This window comes from Mercurialis annua, linkage group LG2 (assembly GCF_937616625.2).
Source record: "Mercurialis annua linkage group LG2, ddMerAnnu1.2, whole genome shotgun sequence".
NCBI classification, from domain to species: domain Eukaryota; kingdom Viridiplantae; phylum Streptophyta; class Magnoliopsida; order Malpighiales; family Euphorbiaceae; genus Mercurialis; species Mercurialis annua.
In genome coordinates, this window is record NC_065571.1 from 7,752,403 (window position 1) to 7,775,722 (window position 23,320).

Consider the following 23,320-nt stretch of genomic DNA (forward strand, 5'->3'; position numbering starts at 1 on the left):
CGGACGGTTTTTCTTCTCATCAAGTCCGGAGCTGTCCGTCTCCTTTAAGTTTATCTGAGTCAACACTTGCTTTCGATATATCATTCTATGGTGTTCTTTAGCGTCCTATCTTAGATGTCTTGGTTAATAGTCATCTTCGGCATCGATGGTTTCCTTTGGAGGATCCTCCTCGATGCCTGACGGATCTTTGCTACTCCTTTCTTCAAGGTATATTAATTTGTTTAAGTTCTTTTGATGTTTCTTTTGTAGGATGTCTTCTTCTTCTGACGATTTCCTTTCCGGATTTCAAGTAGATTTGGGTGTTCCAATGGGCGGTCCTGAAGCTCACATTGCCCACATTATTCCTGGCGGTATCGATGTTGATATAATCCCTGCTGAGGCTCCTATCGTTCCTGCCGAGACAGCACTGCCTGCGGGCGATGAGGCTATTGTTATAGATGATGATGACTCGGTTGATCCGGTAGGTGATGAGGCGGTCCCATCTCTACCTCCCCCTCTAGCATCATTTACTGTCTCGGGGGAAGTCGGGGATGTGAATTCAGGTGGGCTGGTTGTTATTGATTCGGAAGAGATTTCCTTGGGTTGAAATATGGATTCTCCGTCTAGAAAGAGACGTCGAGTTAGCGATGATTCTCCATCGAGAGAGAGTCTTCCTGGAAGCTCTTCTTCTGCCCTAAATTTGGTGCAATGGGTTGAAGGTCATGATCCTGCTAGTTTGCTGAACCCTAGAGTGTTGGCGGAATACATCCGAACTTTGGCGATTCCTGATGATGTCACATGGTTCTGTTCTAGGCCGGGGCAGGAGCTCTCCGATCTAGCTTGTTTTCATGGTTTCTCTGTGAGTGTGTTTTCTTTATTGAATATAATGTTTGTTGAGTTTGTTATTTCCTTACTGATCTATTTTTGGTGTTGTAGGCTCTTCAATCTGTTTTCGTATTGAATGGCCGCCGTCAGTGTGCTGAGGAGGAGGTCGAGCGTCTATCTTCTCTTTTGGCGACTTCCGAGTCTGAGAGGGCAAAGTTGAAGGCATCTTTGGAAGAGCATGATTCCCTTTTTGCGCAGCTTAAGGCGCAAGTTGCGATTAACGATCGTCAAGTCAGAGTGATCGAGAAGAAAACCAATGACTTGACTCAAGAGATTGAGGAGTTTATTCGAATCAATACCCTTGTTGGTGAGGAGAGGGATAAACTAAGATCAGAGGTTGAAAATCTCCACATCCGTTTACTTGATACGAAGACTTTTTATTCTGCTTTGATTAGCGAGTATCGCCTTGCGATTGGGAGGAAACTTCTGGAGCAGAACCCCAATATCGATCTTTCTGGAGTTAATGGGTTGGATACCCAGGCCATCGCTCGTGACCTTCTTGACAGGATATCTAAGGACCGTGTCAAGTAGTTTTTCTTTTGATTGTATTTCATAATGTATGAATTTTGTTCTTTTGTAATTCGCGATTTATGAATATATTTTCTTCGTGCTTCTGCATAAGTGTGCTCTTGCTTTATATCAGTTTTTGATTTATGTACTTGTCTTATCTCGAGGGTTATTCTAAATCCTTTCTCGATGTTTTTGCTTTTATAGAGTTGATCTAAACTCTTTATTTTTTGTTTTTATTTCGAGTTAATCTAAACTCTTTATTTTTTTTTATTTCGAGTTAATCTAAACTCCTTTTTGGCGATTTGCCTTTTTCTGAGTTAATCTAAACTCATTTTTCTTGGCTGTCCGCCTTTTGTGGCGATTCGCCTTGTTTGGCGATTTTGCCTTTTCTGAGTTAATTTTAACTCATTTTTCTTGGCTATCAGCCTTTTGTGGCGATTCGCCTTGTTTGGCGATTTTGCCTTTTCCGAGTTAATTTTAACTCATTTTTTTTGGCTATCAGCCTTTTGTGGTGATTCGCCTTATTTGGCGATTTTGCCTTTTCTGAGTTAATCTTTAACTCATTTTTTCATCTTTGATTTAATCATTCGTGGCTGTTCTTGATTTTTATTTCTTTATTGATTCGTCTGACTAATCATATAGTAGGGAAATTGAACTTTTATTGATAAAAAGACTGCATACAAAATATTAAAGATAGTTTTGACGCCATCGGATAAGACATAAAATCGTTACTAGCGATGGGTCATTTTCCTTTCCTATTCTTCCTTCTTCTCGGTCTTGTTCTCTTGAAGATCCACTACGAACTCGTCATAGCATTTCTTGGCGATTCCCTGGTCTCCTCTCAGCGTCACTACTCCTTTCTCGGTTGGTATTTTCATTGCCAATGCTCTTATGCTAGTCACCGCCGCCGAATCATGGAGGAAGGGTCTTCCTAGGATAGCGTTGTATGTTAATTCCATGTCTACTATGTTGAATAGTGACATGACTTTCTTGTTGATTCCTCTTTCTGGGCCGATTATTACTTCCAAGGTGACTGCTCCTAGTGGATTGATGGAGGGGCCACCGAGTCCTGATAGCGGAATCGGGACTCGGCGTAGCCTTGATGCAGTTCCTCCAAGCATTTTGTACGCTGCGTTTGTCATAAGGTTTACTGCGCTTCCTTCGTCGATTAGGATTCGCTCCATGTTCCAATTTTCAATGATAGTAGTTACTACCAAAGCATCGTTGTGGGGTGCTTTGACATGTTCATAGTCTTCCACATTAAAGATTACTGGCGGCATGTGAGTTTCTCTGATGTTCATCACTTCTTTCCTTTGCTTTCTCCTGATTGTGGAGCTGCTGTGTCCTCCTCCATTGATCATGTGTATGGTTCCCAGTACTTTGGATGGGCGTTCGTCTTCTTTCTCCTTTGGTTTGTCCTCTCTGCTTCTTTTTTCTCCTTTGTCATTGCTCTTCTCTTTTCGAGCCACGAATTTCCTTAGCTCGCCTGTGTCGATCATTCTTTCGATCTCGACCTTTAAATCTCTACAGCTATCCGTTTCATGTCCGTAATCTTCGTGAAATTTGCACTATTTCCTGGTGTCTCTTATTTCTGCTTTCATCTTTGGTGGCCATACCACATTTTTGACGTTTTCTTTGATCCACATGAGGACATTAGTTCGGCTGGTGTTTAGTGGTGTGAAGTTATTCTCGTCATCTCTGGGGTCATATCTTGGTTCATATCTTGTCTAGGGGGCGAATCGTCTATTTTCTTCTGGCCTTCCTCTCCTATCATCAGGTTTCGACTTCGTCTTTTCTCTGGATTTCTCTTTCGATTCTTTTCCTTTTGCTTCCTTTCCGAATCGCCCTTCGCCCTTCGTCTAGCTCGAAGTATTTCTGGGCTATGCCCATCAAGTTCGAGAAAGTCGTGGGTTTATTGACTAGTAGCTTGTCCACCAGTTTTCCGAATCGCGTTCCTTCTCGCAATGCTTCCGTCGCCATGTCGACGTTCAGGTTGTCAATCTTCATAGCTTGCTTGTTGAATCGTTCAATGTAGCTTCGTAAGGTTTCGCCTTCTTCTTGGATGCAGGATCTCAGGATGCTGGTAGTAGTTTTTGCTGGTATGTTTGTGAGGTATCTATTGAGGAATTCTGTTGAGAGCGAAGCTCTTGATTGAGCCTGTCTTTAATTTGTTATACCATCTCTGGGCTGTGCCTGTGAGCGTGGTGGGGAAGACCCTGCATAGAATGGCGTCTGATACGCTGAGTAGCCCCATGGTTGCTGTGAATCTAGATGTGTGATCTCGGGGATCTCCTTCCCCATTGAAGGTTGGCAGGACCGGCTGCTTCATGCTATATGGGATAGTTTCTTCCATGATCTCAGGCGAGAGGGGGGATTCTTTCAACCTGAGATCGTCTATGTCCAACTCTTCCGATTTCAGTTTTTTGAGTGCTTTGGCGATCTTTTCTTCCAAGTCTTCTTCCACTACGTATGTGGCCTTGCTTTTTTGGGGCGCTTCTGACGATTCGCCCTCTCCTTCTTGGTGTTTTTTCTTAGTTTGTTCTTCCCCTGTATCTCTGTCCTGTCGCTTGCTCTTTGGTGGGGCGTCTTCTTTTTCCTTCTCTCTTCGCTCGTCTCTCTTTGAATTCAAACCACTTCGGGCGTCCTCATGGTTATGCTCATTTCTGGGTGTCTCTGGTGATTCCTCGTTGGACTTGTTTCTATTTTGATTGTTCGGGCTTTCCTCATCGCTTGTTCCATTCTCCCGTTGGTTTCTTGCTTCGTTTCTTTCTTCGTTCCCTCCGGTTCGGGGTTCCTTGCTTTTATTGTTTTCCGCTCTCGTCTCTCGGCGGCTTGGGTTTGCGTTTTCTGTTCTCCCTCTTCTTCTGGGAGCCGTTGGGCTAAAATTTTCCCTCGGGATTTTCATGGTTTCTTCGTGCCTATCATTCGTTCTTTTGGCTTCGCTAGCCAATCTGTCCAAATTTGCTTGGACCGATTCTAGTACCTTTTTCAGCATTTCGTTGTACGAATCTTGTGCTGCTACGCTCGGCGTTTGCTGTTCTTCAGTGTTCAGGTTGAAAGTAATTGGGTTGCTTCCTCTCATCGGATTAGTTTGGTACTGAGGTGTTGAAAAAGAGAGCCCTCCGGTATTGCTTTTCTCCCCGGAGTTGCGAAGCCCGTCTTCCGTCACGTTGATTATCTCCGGAGTGTTTTTTTGGGTCCATTGGTTGTTTGTCTTTCAGGTTCACTCTTTCAGAAGTCATCTTCTTCAATGAAATTTGTTTTTGAGTTCAGAAAAGCTCCTTCGATTTGAAGTTTAGTTAAGCTTTTCCCACAGACGGCGCCAATTGATGGAGTCTGCCTTCTGAGCCGGTGAGTAAGACCTGCAAAACAGGATAGAAGCTAACCGGACGGTGGTTGTCCGATTAACTCTCTGATGCTAAAGTCAGTTTAGAGCTTTGAGCAGCGTTTTGTGTATATGAATGTAATTGTGATTCTAGGCATACCTCGTGCTCCTTTTATAGTAGTCGAATATACCTTGTAGAGTCATAGTAGGTAAGTGAATCCTACTTTGTAGGGATTCGGCAATATAGTAGGGATTCTCCTGATTTGTCGAGATCTACCTTAATCTGATAAGAGTCCTATTTAGGAACGTCTTCCTAAACAGTCTTATCTTCCTAAGGTAGAGCTTATCCTTCCATATTTGGTGTTTGTATCCGAATAGGAAAAAACTTCCATTCTTGGTTGTCTACCCGAATCCCGGACCTAACGCGCTTTGGGCGGATCATGTGGGATTCGGTCTTTATTAGCATATCACCGAATCTCAGGGGATTCGGTATCTGTTGGTATATCACCGAATCTCAGGGGATTCGGTGTCTTCCTTCATATCTTCAGACCTTCGCGGGGAGTCCGGTATCACCTGAGAGCGGATCTCATGTGACTCGGTTCCATTCTATTTACTGTAGGATTCGGTATCCATCAATACGTAAACAAAACCTATTTTTTAATTATGATGAGATTTAACATGTTTCCGAGCGTCAATTTAAAAAGTTTGTTTATAATTAAAGAAAAAGTTTGACATTTAAAAAATTGAATAATTGACTATAATTAAAATATATGTATCGAAATTTGGTTAGAATTAGCGTTCTTGACAAATTTGACGATTACTAAAAACTTGAAAAATTTCAATTATTTTTGAGTGAATAGACCTTATAGTAAAGATGAAAGGAAATACATATGCTTTGTTCATTGATCAAAATATGCACGTTAGTGTTTTTTTAGTTTAGTATATCAATTTGTTAAAAAATAAAAGTTGATTACTGATATAGCCAAATTTTAAAATTTATATTATAATTACAAATCATGCTAAATTTCATGATTTAATTGTGTGTGTGTATACACACCCAAATTAAATCACTTAGTAAAAGGTTTGGTTTTCAAAGTTACTTAGTAGAAGCTTTGGTTTTTAAAGTGAGGAAGAAAATTATTCTTAAGTTAATAGTACAATTTGAAAAAAGATCAATTTAATACTTTTAGGGTGCAATTGAAAGTTAAAGGTGGTAATTTGGATGCTATTTGATGATTTTGAAAGATGGGGGTGTAAATGAAGGGTGTTGAAAGGTAAGAGACTTTTCAGGGATTAAGCCTTATAAAATACTGACCATTTTAATGATTTACCGGTTCGTATAATATTTTCCAATTCAATGCAGTTGAATTATAATATTTTTTTAAAGAGAATTCCAACTAAAATGATTTTAAATTTATAGTCGGATTGGTCGCCTGTTTCGATCCGGTTCATAACTCACTGCATCTATTTATAATTAGTTAATAAAATAAACAAATGCAATTCTCAATTAAGTTATACTTCGAATTTTGGTCAGTAGCTCAATCACAGAATTACATAATTTATCAAATTATTGTTTTTGGTGAAAGAATTATTGTCATCAGAATTACTTTTGGAAGCTAATTATTAATTTCAAATTAATACCTTCATTTCCATATTAAATACTAAAAGCTTCAGAAAATAAAATGGAAACACATGACAACATTTACAAATCTTGCTCTTTTGTGCACATACACATATGCAATGTTCAAAAATAAATAAAGAAAGCAAATGTCCACAACTTTGGAGTTGGCATGATAGTGACATTGTAATCATCTCTAAATTCATCATAAATATGAAATGTGTAATATATGAACCTTTTTTCTTTAACTTAGTGCCCACAATTTCATTTCAAAAATTCTGCCATAAATAGTTTATCTTTTTTGTAATTGGTCAATATGTAACAAATAAGCATAGTTTAAGAATGATTCTTACACATTTTAAAAAATACTTATTATATTACTAATCTAATAATTATATATATTATTGCTACATACATAGTTTAAGTAATAGGAATGTTATATTTTGATGACTTAATGCCTTAAAAAATCCCAACTTTTTATTTTCTTTTCGATTCTATCCTGACGTTGTAAATTTGTCAATTTTACCCCATTTTGCATTTTTTCGTTTCAATTGTACCCTATAGCATAAAATTGAACTTTATTTATTTGACAAAAGTTCAAAAGAGTTTTTCAAAAATAGTCAATTTAGAGAGTTTTTGCCAAATAAAAAAAGGTTATGCTTTAGGATACAATTGAAATTAAATTATAGTTTTTTTATATATTTTATTTTCACACATAAATAATAAAGTGTAATAAAAATTCACCAATTTTATACGTATTTTTTAATTTAATTCGACCTATATAAGCTCAAATTTATATATCAATTTTTATTTTGTGTGTCGAATCGATACACTGTTTAAATTTTCAGTTTAGTTTGCTGAGATGTAAGCCGGAGAATGACTTACACAGTTATACGTCATCAAATCACCGAATTCTAAAACGGTATATCAATTGGACATAAAATGAAAGTTGATGTATAAATATAACACTTTTCATAATTATAATTAAATTAAAAAAATTAAATTCAGTGAGTTTTTATGATTTAATCCTGCAAAATATCCAAACTCCATTTATTTTTACCCCTAATTTTTACACCCGGAAAAGATTAAAATCAGTTGAGGTGAAAAATATCATGCGAGTGCTCAGCTAGAGTCAAAACCCTAAACATAAAAAGTGGAGATAAACTGAGAGATTACAACAGAAAGCCCTATTCTCACTCTAAATCTAATCATATACTTATCAATAAATATATTATTTGTTTATCATAATTATTCCATTAATCTCTCTTCTGATCTTTTCCCCTCTATTGACCAATCAAACCCACAGAACCAGGCACTGGAATAGTTCACATCTTTTTACTCTACTACTTTTACTTCACAATTAATTACCACTTTAACCATTTCTATTAACCACTTAATCTTTTTTTAAATTTTTTCTATGAAATAATTTTTAATGCATAAAATAGAAAACAATTTTTTTTCCAAAATTTTGTAATTATGCAAAATCATTGGAACTACAGTATACAATTTTCATGATATTATTTATGTAAGTTAATATGCTTGGATAATTAAAGTGGAGTAAAATTAAAGTGGAGTAAAATTTAATCACTATAATTAAATATGGTGTTAAAAGAATAAGATAAAAGTGAATTAATTATTTTTTTGAATAATTAGCAAAAAGGCATCTCAATCATATCAACAATTTAATGATAGTCCTACCAAAGCAACTTCCATTTACAGTCTAATCAATCATAAAGTAGCAAAATGAGACATTAAATTAATCTTAATTGATCACTTTGCAATAACAATAAGAAAGTAAATGAGATGGGTCATGTTCATGGCCTACCATCTTAATTGATAATGATTATGCTTATTGTAGCCTAATCATGAAAACATTTATTCATTTAATTATAATTAATACATTATGCATATTTTTAAAATTTCATTTATGATAATATAATACTATATAGTACTCCATCACCTTATATAGTATATATTACTAAATTATAAAGTTTAATATTATATTTTTTATGGCAAAGTACCCACCATTGAGATGTGTGTATGGTGAAAATCTATGTTGATCCAACCGTTCATTTTGAAGGAATAGCTCCATGAGACAAAATAAAATCCACATATGTGCCACTCAAGAGATGCATCTTGTCGACATGTGTAGTGGGAAACTCTACAAATTTAGCACATTAAAATTTCCGAATTATTATAATTAAATCAAATTAATATTTTATTTTTAATTATATATAATAAGATACAAGGTCATTTAAGTAATTCAAAATATGGTCCAATCTGTTAAAAATCAAATTCGAAAATCAAGGAAAATAATATACTACCCTAGTTTTATGTGGTTAAGAAGATCTAGAAATGATTTTATAAAATCTAACCCCACCCCACAAAAAAAAACCTAGTGAGCTAAGTGACATGCAACTATTTTGCATTTAATGATTGAAATATATAAAAAAACAACACTATATATATAACTGTATTTTCAATGTAAATGAGTTTGTATAAGTAAAAACTTAACCTACTTACTTTAATTAAACTATATATATAAAAGTAGTATTTCAAAATTTGAATAGAGAGAAAAGGAAATAGAGTTTATAGTTATGGTTTTCTTGTTCTTAGAACAAATTTTAGGTGTGGAAGAAATTTTTTATAGCAAGAAAACGAAGAATATTAAATAGTTGAAGAAGAAGAAGAGATGGTGTTTAAGGATCTTTGTTGGTTTTTTCATAACTCAGTTTTTGCTGCTAACTGAGAATTTAACTTATTTTGGTAAGTTTATAATATATTTTTTTATGTGTTTTTGTGTGTTTATAGTGATTTTTTCTCATGTGGGTGTTTTTTTTAATGATTAAGTTTAACTAGTTTTGTGGAGTTTTTGTTGAAATTTTCTCTGAAGTTTTTGTGTTGGATAATATTTGAGAGTTTGTCTTGAAATTTTATCTGCAAAAAGCTGTTTGATTTCATGTGGGGACTTGAAAGTTGTAATCTTTGTTTTTATTTTTTGAAAATAAAACGTTATCTTATTTATGTTTTTGAGTTTGAAAACAATTTGAACTCTTTGTTATCTTTTAGTTCTTATAAAAGAACCAAAAAACATGTTTTAGGGTTAGCAATGAGTTTCTTTGCTTAAATCGCCAGTTTTGATGAGTATTGTTCTTATTTTGATGTTTTTAAAATTGTTAATTTTACTAGATTTAGTTAAAAAGTTCGTTTCTTGTTTTTATGTCTAATCATTTTTTTCTACAGGCTTTTTATTCCTTATGTGGATTTCCATTTCTAGTTATATTGTAAAAAATATAGTTTAAATTCACAGAGAATTTATTTTTCCCTTTTTAGAGATTTAGAATCTTGAAAGATTGAAAACTTTCATAGTCTTCTGACAGAAAATGAAACCCTAATTTAGATTTGGTTTTTAATTTTTTTTCCTTGGTTTTTACTAGATCTGCAACTTGTTATGTCTCTGCTTCGATTCTGTACTTTTTGACTTTTATCAGTTGAAATAGTTGAAAATTAGTATTTTTTAAAATATTTTTATTTGTTTGTTTTTATAATTATTGAAATATGTATAATTTAATGTTTGTGTTAATTTTCAGGGAATTTTTATAGAGTAATAGATGTAAAATGGATGTTTCAGAGCATACACGAATTGTATTCAACAAAATCAAGAAAATTGAACCTGAAAATGTTACAAAGATAATCGGGTATCTTTTATTACAAGATGGGAGTGATCAAGAAATGGTTAATCTTGCTATGAGTCCTGATGTGGTGATTCAAGAAGTGATTTATAAGGCTAAATCAGAATTGAATCAATTTGCCCTTAAAACCGCTTCCGCTCCGCTCTCACCGTCGTTGAATTCGCATTCGCCATCTGCGGTTTCCGAGTTTTCGTCACGGTTCAGATCATTCTCACCTGTTTCGTCTAGGTCTTTTGTGTCGTCACCAAACTTTCGGGTTCCGCCCGCCTATTGGGAATCTCAGGTCGCGTCTAAACATGGTTCGGATTTTGCGGCAATGAGTTATCAAGAGGCTATGGCTGAAGTACAAAATCAAGCTCAATTCTTGAGTTTGGAGGATCAAATGGAATCTGTCAATTCGGGAAATGCAGGTTTTCCGAATGATTATTTTTACTCGGATGCTGCATTGGCTAGTTTAAGCGCACGGGCAGGTCGTCGGTTTTCGAGCCTAAATGAGAATCCTATGAGGATTTGTCACTATTACAGCAAGGGTTACTGTAAGCATGGAAGTAATTGTAGATACTCTCATGGACTAGTTTCAGATAGCTTTTCTCGAACATTCGATGCTACCACGAACGATGATCAATTTTTTTCACCGGGATCGCTCGAGAAGTTGGAGTTGGAAATCATAGAGCTCTTGAAATCGAGAAAAGGATATCCAGTTTCAATTGCTTCTCTTCCTATGATATACTATGAGAAGTACGGAAAAGTTCTTCAAGCCGACGGATACCTCACGGAGAGTCAGAGACACGGGAAAGCTGGTTATAGTCTAACTAAGCTTCTTGCTAGATTGAAAAATAGCATTCGGTTGATCGACAGGTGCATTTTATGTGTTTTGAATTTGATGATGTTTTAAATATATTCATTCAGTCAACTAATTATTTTTGTTTGATTTGAGTAGCAGGCCTCATGGTCAGCATGCAGTAATTTTGGCAGAAGATGTCCCAAAATACATGGAGCATCGCGGTGATAGAAATGACCCCGGTCCAATTGTTAGTGGATCACGACAGATATATCTAACGTTTCCAGCAGAGAGCACCTTTACAGAAGATGATGTTTCTAATTACTTCAAGTAATCATTTAATCATGATACCCTTATCTGCCTTTGTCGTCAGCATACGTTTCTTATCGTTTTTGATTTTGTTTACAGCTCTTTCGGACCAGTTGAGGATGTGCGAATTCCTTGTCAACAGAAACGGATGTTTGGTTTTGTTACCTTCGAAAGTTCAGATACGGTGAAGATGATTTTGGCGAAAGGAAATCCTCATTTCGTTTGTGGTGCTCGGGTACTAGTGAAACCTTATAGAGAAAAATCAAAGCTTATGGATAGGTAAATTTATAGATTAATTTTGACCCTGTAATGGAACCACAGGGGTACAATTTTCGGTCATTCTGACGCTCGATTTTTGTTGAGTGCAGGAAGTACCAGGAGAGAATCGAGTCTCCAATGTACTTCTCCTCTCACTATGTAGATATGGATGCTGAGCTTCATTCAAGTGAGTTTAGTCTTCAATATCTTCCGCTAATATATATTTTTTTGTCGGTTTTTGATCACCTAAATAATTGTAATTCAAAATTTGTTTCAGTGCCAAGAGGATATGAGACTTCAAGGTTACTGAGGAAGCAACTACTGGAAGAGCAGCAAGCTTTTGAACTCGAGCAAAGGCAGCGCATTGCAGAGCTGCGAATTCGGAAACCTGTGTCTCACCATTCCTATTTCGGCTACTCCATGGATGGTTTAAAACTATCCGAAGGTTAGTAAGCTTATACTTTAATTTTAGCCTCAACTTTTACGATCATGTTTTAATGTCAAATGTTCATGCACCAGATAATAACAATTTTCCGAATCTGCTCGATTTCCTCGACAATGGCTTAGCAAATGATGATAAAATGAGGCACATAGAGACAAATTATTCTGATCAAGACAGGTAAATTTATGTTCTTATTTCTTCAATTCAATAATCGGCATTGCGTATGCATTTGCATCATCCAGCTTTTATCGATGCATACATAACACATACAGCTTAATACCGTTTTTTTTCTTTCAAAAAAATTAATGAATACAGCCAAGGGCTAAACTTACCGGAGAGCCCATTCGCATCTGCAGTAGCTAGTACCGTCATATAGGTTTCAGCAACACAAGAAAATTATAGAGTTACGAGAACAAAGACGACGACATTTCCGTTTCCTGTCGTGTCAATACATAACAGTTTGTTTTCCTTTCCCTTTCCCTTTCGTCGTTCCATGTCCTCTTAACCTGTTCAGCAAAGTTAACTGCAACATTTCGTGTCGATACATAACAGTCCGCTTTCGTTATCCTATTCCGTTTCGTTGTTCCATATCCCCTTAACCTGTTCAGCAAAGTTTAACTGCAAGAACCCGAAATGCGGGTCAAAAGAAGTAGCAAAGCAGAATATGATACACATAGAGTTACATACGTAAGAAGGCTACAGTATTTTTTATCTAAATGTTACAGAAACAATGCAAGAAGAAGAAGAAGTAGCGGATGTAATTAGTCTTTTAGTGGAAAACAGGAATTAGAACATATTATGTGATGTGTTAAGAGAGAAGTTTGATGTTTTTTAAATCTCTGTAACACTCACTGATAGATGAAATAACTTCTATAAAAGTTTTAGTAATTTGCTTTTTATCATTTTATAAGTTGTTCATATTGTTTATTGCCTCTTTTATTTATTTTTCATAAAACCTTAATTTTTAAAATTTTACACAAGTTTAATTTTTTGTAGCGGTCTTGAGTTCGAGTTTATGCTATAAACAATGTTATTGAAACTTTTGTTTATCAAATTTAGACATTAATATTAACTATCTAGAAAACAAGTATATCCTCTGTTCTCTCTGATCGTATCTATGTTGAGATTTTTGTCATTAGAGGTAAGAGGCCGAGTTTTTTCGACAAATTAGTTCTTCGCTCCTAAGCAAACTCACTCTTCCAAGACAAATTGGAGAATTTTTTAGATAGACTCGGTCTATCACGTCATTCATAGACTAAGTCTATCATATTATAACACGTCATTAAAATAGTAGTATTATCGTAATATCACCATTAAAAAGTTTAAATAAGTAACAACCAAAAATATGATGATGTTATTATTTTAGTGACGTGTTATAATATGATAGGCTTAGTCTATAAATGACGTGGTAGACCGAGTCTACCTAAAAATTTCTCCACAAATTGTTCAGGAAACAAGGTACTATAATATATATTCTATGCATTTTAACCTCGTTTTACTCACAATTCAACCTAGACGAGGCAGTAAAACACAAGAAAATATGCAATTGTTAATCCAAGATCATGCAAATAAGATATAGTTTTATGCAAAGGTTCTCTAACTTTGAATATATATATATATATATATATATATATGTGTGTGTGTATATATATCAATGTGGGTGAAAGTTTATCACTTATGGGCACGGTGGAAGGATAATTTTTCTTTGGCCAAATAATACGTCCTTTGACTTTTTTTTAGACCAAACGATATGTTATTGAACTTTTTTTTTAATTTTTTTAGGTTTTTCGTTTAACTGTTTTTTTTAAATTTCTCAACCTTCATTAAAATAATTATTAGGTGCTCATCAGTATAAGATATCGTGTAACAGGGGTGGGATTACCGCCCCACCTTAACCCATTCTGATTCTGCTGTTTTTTCTATGTATAGATTTTTTTATAAGCGTGGATCTTTGTTTATTATGCTCTTTAAAAGTGGATCTTTGTTTATTATACTCTTTAAAAATCATCAAGAAAATGCATATATAATCTATAATTTTGGTGAATCCTTAAAATCATTATCTATCTTCTAAAAAAAATCATTATTTTATAGAATTGATGACGGAACCAAATTGGTAACTGATTCACGGTTAAATCAATCGGATCAGTTCAACCAATTGGTCAGATGGATTTGTATAGTAGACATTTACAAATTTTATAGTCTTCTATTAACAAACTGGTTTTCATTGGTTTGACATGTCGAAACTTTGTTTAGACCAGTCTAAACACTAATCTAACTTATATTTTTTATTCTTTAACTCCTTTAGGAGTGCATCATTTTAATCAAACCGGTCTGACCAGCTGAGATACAGTCTTGATTTTAAAACAAAACTCAAAATAGCTCTTAAGTCTTACAAATTACTATGAGGATATAAATGTCAAGACATAAGTAAAACCTATATATAAAATATTTTATACAGAATGAACAACACAATCTATAGGGGACCCCATTGAGAAAAGCAAGTTAGGCTATATGCTGATTCTTTCATTAAGTGACATCCAGATAAGATCAGGTTTTTGCAATATAATATGTGGAAGACTAGAATAAAAACAAACTGAACAAGAGACAAGCTAGCAAGCAAATGTTGAAACTAGTTGCATTGTTTCAAGCTTGTCACAGTATTTAGTGAACTGTATATAATCTCAAAATTGACATTACCTTAGCTAGGCCATACTTTGGATTGGATTGCTGTAAGCACCACTTATTCCCGCAAATTTCGCCAGCTACTGTCCTACAATCGTGTTGTTGAAAAAAAAAAACCTGCCAACCAATTGCATAGCCTCCATCAGGAAATAAAAGATATAAAAAAATCACATAGTATATTATTGACAATCTTAATATAAATAAATAAATAAATATAAATACATAAAGTACCTGATGTTAAAACTTAAAAAATTGGTGCTTGGTGGAGCATGGAAACTTGCAACCTCACAGTCAGAAGATGGAGCAAAAAGAAAATGGATTTAGTCTTTCCAAACCAATCTCATGACCCCCAAGTTATTTGATTAATGATATCCTATCTTAATAATCAATTAATTCAAAATTTATAGGTGAAATTTTGATTATAATATGATTATCTCTAACAGCTTAAGTTATTCTAAAAGAATAATAATGCATAAGCAACTCTAGAGAACAAGAAGTTCAAGAATAGGCCAAAAACACATTTTGAAAATGACCTATCTTGCCTTGATTGTATAGAGAACATATGAGCAGCACAAAGTGGTAAACATCATATAAAATCTTTCAGAGTATCAGTAGTGCAAAAGGGAACAACTCATTCTAGCATCTTACACTAATCATTGTGCCATATAAAATTCTAAAATATTTCCAACAGAACAAGCTTTGGGGTATGAGTTGGGAATGGGAACCCTATTCAACTTTAATGTGACCCACCAGTCAAAAACATGATGGGATACAGAAAACACCTGAAGCTGTACTCTAATATGTGGTAGGTCCAGCAGAAAAGAAAACAATGATCGGATAATGTTTAGAGACATTTAAATTAAAAATCTAGCTCTAGACTGGATAATATTAAAAATCTACTTATTTAAAAAAAAAAATAGATTACGTATAGATAGTTTGGTTTTTTTGATTTTTCAAAATTGAAAATTGATCCAAATCAAATTTAAATAAAATATAAAACACATGAACAAGAAAACAGTACAAGTTTTCAATCAGTTCGGTTCGAATCACACTCCCGGTCAAAGCAGAGCCTAAATATGTGTCGTAGAACTCATAATCATAGGATGTTGAAGCACATTTCCATTAGTCACAGAAAAAGAGTTGGGGACCTTAGGGTGCTGATCATGCAGTGATCAAATGATAGCCTCGTACTGCAGAAACTAATATGGAGATCAAATCTAGGGAAGCTTTTTCCTTCCACAAACTCTCAAATCTAGGGAAGCCTTTTCCTTCCACAAACTCTCCAATGCCGAATAAAAAGTCAAAAATGTCACTTACAAGAGCACATTAAGGGAAACTTCAATTTCTAGCTGAAAAATAAAGCGAAGACTTACAAAATTTTCATACATCAAAATTGTTGGAAGCTACAGATATCCAGCGCAAATCATGGGAAAAAAAAAGATCTAATTACAAGTCAGTAGCCTCTATAGTGATTTGTAAAGCTGTATACTATAAGTTATGAAAAAGGGAAGGAACAAAAAATAAGAACTGTTACACAGAAATACTTGCGGTAGTGACAGCTTGCTGCTTCAAAATTGTCTCTGAAGGATTTCAATTAGTATAGACCTGCAATGATCGGCTAATGTTTAGAGAACATGACATAATAATCAAAAGCATATGACTGTTCCATATAATGAATGTAGAAAGCATATGCCAAGTTCATTGTGAGAATGTTATGGATCAAACGATGTGTTGTTGCAGTAATAATGTTATGCCATGTTACCGTGTATGCGTACAAAAATGAGAAACAAGTTAACACAAAATTACCTCGAGGAGGTTCATAAGGTAAATGAGACATAAATTCCAAGAAACTACTAGAGCTCCACCTTAAATTCTCCTAGTCAGGTTTTGCAGATGAGACATAAATTGCCAAGTCAGTAGAGGAACTTCCACCAGTACACATAAGATTTCATTCAAGCTTGGACCGGGGAATCTCTCATCATTGAGGGATGACCTTATAGACCATAGGAATGCCCGATGGACTTAACTTTGTGAGCTGTTAGCATAAATAACACATAATCTTCATGGCGACGTGATATTCTTATCTTTCATATTTCTTTGCAAACTTTGTCAGTAGTAATTGTTGCCGAAATGCCAAATATTTATCTACACTAGTTCCAGCCCATTGCTGACAAAAGCTTTCATCTGTTGGGACAAATGAACTCAAAGGGAATGGTCCCTTTGGAGCTTTCTTCAAGGAAACCAAGAATCGATGGCGAGGACGAATTCTCTGGTCCAAAGACAAGCTCAAGTATGTAGGATACTTAGTCAAGGACTGAACCTCATTACGGAGTTCATTAACCAAATACATATACTTTGGCTTCAGATTATCCTCCACAGACAGAGATAATACCTGAAAAACAGACAGCATCGTCTTTTTTATATTCAGGACAAACGGACACTATACATCTAGGATTCATAATCAGATAACTTAAACCAGCACCACATAAATTTCATAAAGCCATAATATAACATGTTTTTCAGATATTTCTACATGTTCTATTTACGCTACACAAAACCTTCTCATATTAAACAAAAACTGGATATTAGAACTGTACAAACAAATTATAGAACCTGAACCACTTCCACTAATACTCAAGCAAAAGAAATCATGTTATGAAGATAAAAGAATGCTCCAACATACACATAAGCAAAGCATGAGTTACCTGTGAAAGACTTGTCAATACTTTCAAGATCTCAGAATTACGCATTCCAATACTCCTCAGAAAATTGATCCTTGGCAAAAATCCATCATCTATGCTATAATGGAGAAGCTGGGGATGTTTAGTTACCATCTTTACAACACTATCTTTAGATGCTCCCAACTCCTTTGAGAGAAACATAAAGCGAGTGTTCCATGTTATATCGATCCGCTGAACAAGGATTTGAGGGCTCAGCTGCACAACTTTACCTATAACTTTTTCATTGATGCCGACCTCCTCAACCAAATATCTAACTGTAGGTTTCAATGAATTTTCGACACTGTAAGAAAACAGCGAAGGGGTACCCGCAACTATCTGCCCTATTCTGGAATTTGGAATACCTAAACCACTTAAGAAAGCAACATGAGACTTCAAATTTTTCTCCACTGTATATTCTAGAATTTGTGGCTGCCTCAGAAGTATTCTTCTAACATCTCTGTGTTTGACACCAACACTAAGCAGGTACTCCAACCTCTCTCGTGCAGAAATTACATTTATTTGAAGTGATGGCATATGCCTCTCGTACATTTGAATAAAGTCCGATTCCTTTAGCCCAAAGGTAGATAGATAATCGAGAAGTGGGAGCCATTTCTTATCTAAATCTATTTCTTCAGACAGCTTTTCATATCTGTTCTTGGTAGCTTCATTGGAGATTAGCTGCAACCAAATGAAACAAGTAAGCTCTTTTACGCTATAGCAGTAAAGCTCATGAAGAACCACATCTCTGAACATTACCGTCTCTTTCTGATTGATATGAATAGAATCAGCCTCCTTTGTTTTCTTTTTATTACTATAAAAGTTTCCGACAATTATCTTCTCCTGAGTATTCCTGCCAATTCTCGCATCCGACTGTCTCTGGCCGCCTGCAAGCACAACTTTATCCTTATCCTTCAGATGTCGATCAATAATTCCAAAAGGGACATGAATGTTTCTTTGGTACTCTGGAAGAACATACCTTGTTTTTCATTGATTTTCTTTTGCGGCTTACGTTTTTTTCCATCAACTTCAAATTCTACAGGTTCTGCAAACTCATCCTACACATCAAAATTCACACATATCATAACAAAGAAAAACCAATTCCTAGCAAGTAGAAACACAGGAAGCAATAAACAAATGCCAAAAAAACTGCAATAGTAGCTTGCCACCCGAAACTGCACGGTTTCATAAATTCCGACTACTTGAACTCATTCACCAATGCAAATGTAACCTAGTTGTGGGTGAAAATGATAAAGTTTGATCAAAATTATGCTATAATTATCAGTGAGCTATGACTCAAATGGTATAAACGCTCAGCAGCATTCTGCTAAGGTCGTGGTCATGGGTTCAATTCCACCCACAAGCGCTCCCCTTCACAATACTACTACTAATATAAAAAGATTATTCTATAATTTCAAAGCCAACCAAATACAAATAGAATGCCTAATTTACAATTTCGCCAGCTGCCCATCATCACTGTTAACAAGAATAGATATAACAAATCATAATTACTGTCGAAGAGAATCAAAAGGCGTTTCTTTCTATAGCATTATACAGTTTCATCATTAAAAAACAAATCAAGAATTGAAAAAATGAAGAAAGAAAAACTCACATCCGAGAACCAATCATCCTCCTCCTCATCATCTTCGTCGTCGTCTTCGTCGTCGTCTTCGTCATCATCATCCTCAGCGTAGGGAGTCAAGGGTTGACCGAAGCGAGACTTTTTATTGGACTTGAGAATCTTAGCATTAGAGTGAGTGGATAACGACACCACCAAGTTCCTCCTCCTTCTTAAGGGTACATTATCGATCAAAATTGCTTCAAATTTGGTGAGATTAGAGTAGTTGTTGAGCTGTGGTAGAGGAGAATGAGTATGAATGAATGGATAAAGAATTGAAACTGCCATTTCTTAAGACTGAAAATAGAATGGAATATACCCAAAAACCCTAAATAGAATATCTTTGTCTCCCTCCTTACCATCTCTGTTTATCAATCTAAATATCTTCCTTGTCTCATTATTATGCTAATACTGTTTTTAATCAGTTTAGATTAGTTAGTTAATTATCGACTGAAGAAGTCGTTTTGTAAGTGCGACAACGACAGTGTCGTTTCTACGAATATTGAAGTATACAGTATGTGAATTTTTGAAAGATAGCGTCGTTTATGTGAATTTTGAAAGATCGTGTGTCGTTTGGTAATAAAGTTAAAATGTATGGCACTTGCCAAATTAAAGTGGTAAATTGACAATTAAGTTCAGTCTTCTTGTGGTAAAAACTATTTTTTTATTTATTTTAAATATTTCCTAGCAACTTTAAAAATATATAATAGATCAAAATTTATAAATTTTACCAAAACATCTAATTCAGAAAACAAATTACATATTAAAATGTAGTCTAGCGGAAAGACTCTCGACGAGCACTCAAAAAGTTGGAGTCGAATCATGCCTTGGCAATTTGGTGAAGGAGTTTCTAATTTTTACTAAGGCATGTCTCATTGTACAATCCAATTCACCATTGAAGTAAAAATTCTAAAGAAATTTTAAGAAAATGATATAAAAATATAAAATTAACTTGTGAAAAATTGAATTATTTTCAAAATTTAAAAATAAACAGTAGTTATGCTATGTTTTTTGAAAAGATACTTATGCTATGTTAAACGGCAACGTTAATCAAATCCACAAGTATTATGGCGTGTGGTTGTGCTAGATCGGCCGAAATGGGTAGACGTGGCCGATTATAAGCTAATAAAATTACAAATTGAAGCCTAAAATAAGAAAAAAAGAGGGAAAATCAAAATAAGAGGCTGCCAATGCCATGGAAGCTGCACTCTCTTCTTCCCTTATACTCTCATCTCCGTTACACAGAGTTAAGTCTCAGTATCATAACAGAGTGATCATCCATGATTATTCAAAATCAACGGCCGGCGTTAGCTTGATCAAGAATCGCAGAGCAACCGGAACCGGAAGAATTGCAGCCATCGGCGATGTTGAAGTTTCAGCAACAGATTTAGGGCAAGTGGAGGTCACTTGGCAAATTGTTGTGGGAGCTATAGGTTTTTATTTTAACTTCAAATTAATACAAATTATTTTAATCAGTTCTCTTTTGGTTCAATGTTTATTTTAATTTGATTTTGGTGTTATTTGCAGCTGGAGTTAACACCTTTTGTGGTGGCGGGGATTGAGTTCAGTAAGAGAATTGTGAGTAGAGCCTCATTTTTCATTTTATAAATTAGCAGTTCTCACATTGTTAACATCTTGGGATATTCTCCCTCCGTCCCATTTAAAAAAAATCATATTCTATTTTAGAATCTTCCATTTAAAAAATCTCATTACTATTTTAAATTGTTTTTCCATTGTATACCCTATTTAATCTTTTACCTTTTTTTTAGTCATCGTAAAAGAACAATTTAAGAAATTCTAGTATAATTAATAGGGACAAAACATAAAATCACAAAAATAATAAATATTTTCTTAATCTGTGTGTAACAACAAATAAAACTTTTTAAGTGGGACGGAGCGACTACATATTATATATCATGAGAGTTTATAATGGTAATAATTGTCGAAATGATTAATTCTATTTGCTTAACTATTTAATTTTTGTTTTCGAATGAAAATTAATAATGTTGGAAAGCAATGAAATGGGCAGATAGCACAAAGAAGATGTGAAGAATGTGGAGGATCAGGAATTGTTGTGAGAGAAAAGGACTATTTTCGTTGCCCTGGCTGTGGTAATTATTATTTAATTATCCAACTTTACTTTTCATTTTAATTCTATATATAATTATCTGTTTTTGCAGGAGGATTTCTACCATGGCAGTCTTGGAAAAGATTCTTCTCTGGTTAATTTTCTTTTGAGCAAATTACTATAACACTCCTCACATTTAATATAATTTATAGTTTAATCCTTCTTGTTTGAAGATTGAATTATATAGCCCCTCATTTTTATTTTTGTCAACGATTTAGTCTTTCTGTCCATTTTGGATGTTAGTTAACAAAGTCAACGAAACTATATGGTCCTCCACTTTTGTTTTTCTCAACGATTTCACCCCTCACTTTTGTTTTTGTCAACAATTTAGTCCCTCAGTTTTGATAATTAATTTACCCATAAGTCCTTTAACTTTGTTGACTAACACTAAAAATGGATGGAATGACTAAAATGTTGACGGTAGCAAGGGCCACATAGTTTAGTTTTCAAACAGGAAGGATTAAAGTGTGAATTATGTCAAATGTGAGGGGTTTCATAATAATTTGCTCTTTTCTTTTTACCTTGTCAACCAATTGTATTTGTATATAATATTTACGATTTATATAAACTTTGTCCGCTGCGTCATCATTGGTGGATAAACTAATAATTATAGTATTATCATATTTTGTTAAAATAATATCAATAATATAATTAGACTAACTAAAATTTACGTTCAATGATGTGTTATAATAATGTTATGGAATTTATTTACGAATGATGTTCTAGACATATTACCTATTAGTAAGTAGTTTTCTGATATTTATTAATTTTCACACAAAGATTTACTTTATAAAATCATTTGTTAATTATTTGGTTTATCTATAATTATTTATTTTATTTTAAATAAACAAAAGTATTATATTAGTTCAAAAACATAGCACTTACAAATCTCACTTGATTTATAAATGTATAATTTTTAAAAAGTATTCATAAATATATAGTTACTGGAAAATATACTTTACAGAAAGTTAATTGCTGAGGAAGTTAGTGTAAGAAAATAGATAGTTTTCTAATTTAGTTTACTTACTAACGTCCTGAAAAATTATTTATTAGTTTTAATTAATTAAAATGTAAAGTCTCTATTATTCTCAGTAACTAATTAGGCTAATTAAAAGTAGGGATAAAATTGTATTTTATATTAAGTTAATTAGGGAAGTTTTCTTTACATAGCTTTAGCTGGAAGTCACTTCCTTAAACAGGAAGTCAAATTCTTAACTTTCCGAAAAGTAAAACACATAAGTCGAACCAAAAAAAATTCCTTCTACTTTCAGAAAGTAAAACTTCTCTCGTCAACCTACCTCCAATCAACAAGATTTTGAAAATATTCTGATTATCAAAAAAGATGCTTGTATAAACTTTTATAAGATTAAATTACATAACAGCATTGGAATTTATAAAATCTTATTCATACAAAAATTATAAAAAATATTTTGATTCACAAAAGAAAAACTTGAATGAACCAAGAAACATAGGCCTCACTTGGTTGGGGGTAAGTTCACTAAAGAAGTTTAACTTTCCGGAAAATAGCTTTTTTTTCTCATTTGGTTCACTTTTGTCAATCTACTTCCCGGGAAGTTAAGGGGTTGACTTCCCTTTTACTAGGAAAATGACTTTCCTAGCAAAAATTAGGTAAGTTCATCTTCCCTAGGTAAATTAATTAAAATACTATTATATCACTACATTTAATTAGCCAATTTAGTTATTGAGAGTAATATTGTCTTTAAATTTTAATTAATTAAAAGTAAAATATAACTTCCCGGGAAGTTATTAAGTGAACCAAGTAATGTAAATATTAATTTCCTCCATATTAACTTCCTCAGTAATTAACTTTCCGGAAAGTATACTTCCCGAAAATTGTATATTTTTTAACCAAGTGAGGCCATAATAACAAACATGATTCATCCAGAATCAAAACATGTGATCGCATAAAATAATAAAATTTCGATGGAATTTGCAACATATCAACACAAACTGAAGTAAACACATCACAACCAATAATACACCACAAACTCAATGTTACCATATCAAACATATAAAAAATATATAAATATCGGTAAAAGAGTAATTTATTTTAAAAATAGGCTTAATCACCAAAAAATGCCAAACCTATACGTCTTGTGTCAATTATAGCCAAACCTTTAAAAATCACCAGATTTAGCCAAACCTTATATGTTATGTTTCTTTTTTAGCCATTTTTGAATCGAACCGGTTTTTTTGACACTGTGTCATCCACGTCATCGCCAACTAAGCAATTGGCTGACATGGCAGCTTAAATATTTAAATAAGGTTTGGCTATAACTGACACAAAATACACAGGTTTGGTATTTTTCGGTGAATAAACCTAATTTTAAAATTAAATAATTAAATAATTAAATA

The 23,320-nt window shown here is 34.0% G+C and overlaps 2 protein-coding genes and 1 long non-coding RNA gene across 6 annotated transcripts; 2 read left to right on the top strand and 1 right to left on the bottom strand.

The window, feature by feature from the left end:
• Nucleotides 1-8,809: 8,809 nt before the first annotated feature.
• On the top strand, nt 8,810-12,701 carry LOC126669096 (zinc finger CCCH domain-containing protein 18-like). Of its 2 annotated transcripts, none has more exons than XM_050362425.2 (8): nt 8,810-9,083; nt 9,908-10,867; nt 10,953-11,120; nt 11,199-11,378; nt 11,468-11,544; nt 11,635-11,802; nt 11,877-11,976; nt 12,115-12,701. In XM_050362425.2, the coding sequence occupies exons 2-8, from the start codon at nt 9,936-9,938 to the stop codon at nt 12,173-12,175; spliced, it is 1,686 nt and encodes a 561-aa protein (XP_050218382.1). In that variant the 5' UTR covers nt 8,810-9,083; nt 9,908-9,935; the 3' UTR covers nt 12,176-12,701. The 2 variants fall into 2 exon arrangements, with proteins under 2 accessions (XP_050218382.1, XP_050218381.1); XM_050362424.2 differs by having other exon boundaries at nt 8,811-9,083; nt 10,950-11,120.
• Nucleotides 12,702-15,807: 3,106 nt separating this feature from the next.
• LOC126669724 (transcription termination factor MTERF9, chloroplastic) lies at nt 15,808-19,206 on the bottom strand. 3 transcript variants are annotated; one of them, XM_050363270.2, is made up of 6 exons: nt 18,811-19,206; nt 18,178-18,256; nt 17,958-18,097; nt 17,187-17,879; nt 16,347-16,873; nt 15,808-16,086 (listed from the first exon to the last, which is right to left on the bottom strand). In XM_050363270.2, exons 1-5 carry the CDS (start codon nt 19,102-19,104, stop codon nt 16,562-16,564), a joined length of 1,518 nt encoding a protein of 505 aa, XP_050219227.1. In that variant the 5' UTR covers nt 19,105-19,206; the 3' UTR covers nt 15,808-16,086; nt 16,347-16,561. The 3 variants fall into 3 exon arrangements, with proteins under 3 accessions (XP_050219227.1, XP_050219226.1, XP_050219228.1); XM_050363269.2 differs by having other exon boundaries at nt 16,288-16,873; XM_050363271.2 differs by having other exon boundaries at nt 16,288-16,873; nt 17,958-18,085; nt 18,811-19,204.
• Nucleotides 19,207-20,297: 1,091 nt separating this feature from the next.
• Nucleotides 20,298-21,532, top strand: LOC126669413 (uncharacterized). Its single transcript, XR_007638488.2, has 3 exons — nt 20,298-20,394; nt 20,846-20,927; nt 20,997-21,532. It is a non-coding gene; the product is annotated as an uncharacterized LOC126669413 (long non-coding RNA).
• Nucleotides 21,533-23,320: the final 1,788 nt, after the last annotated feature.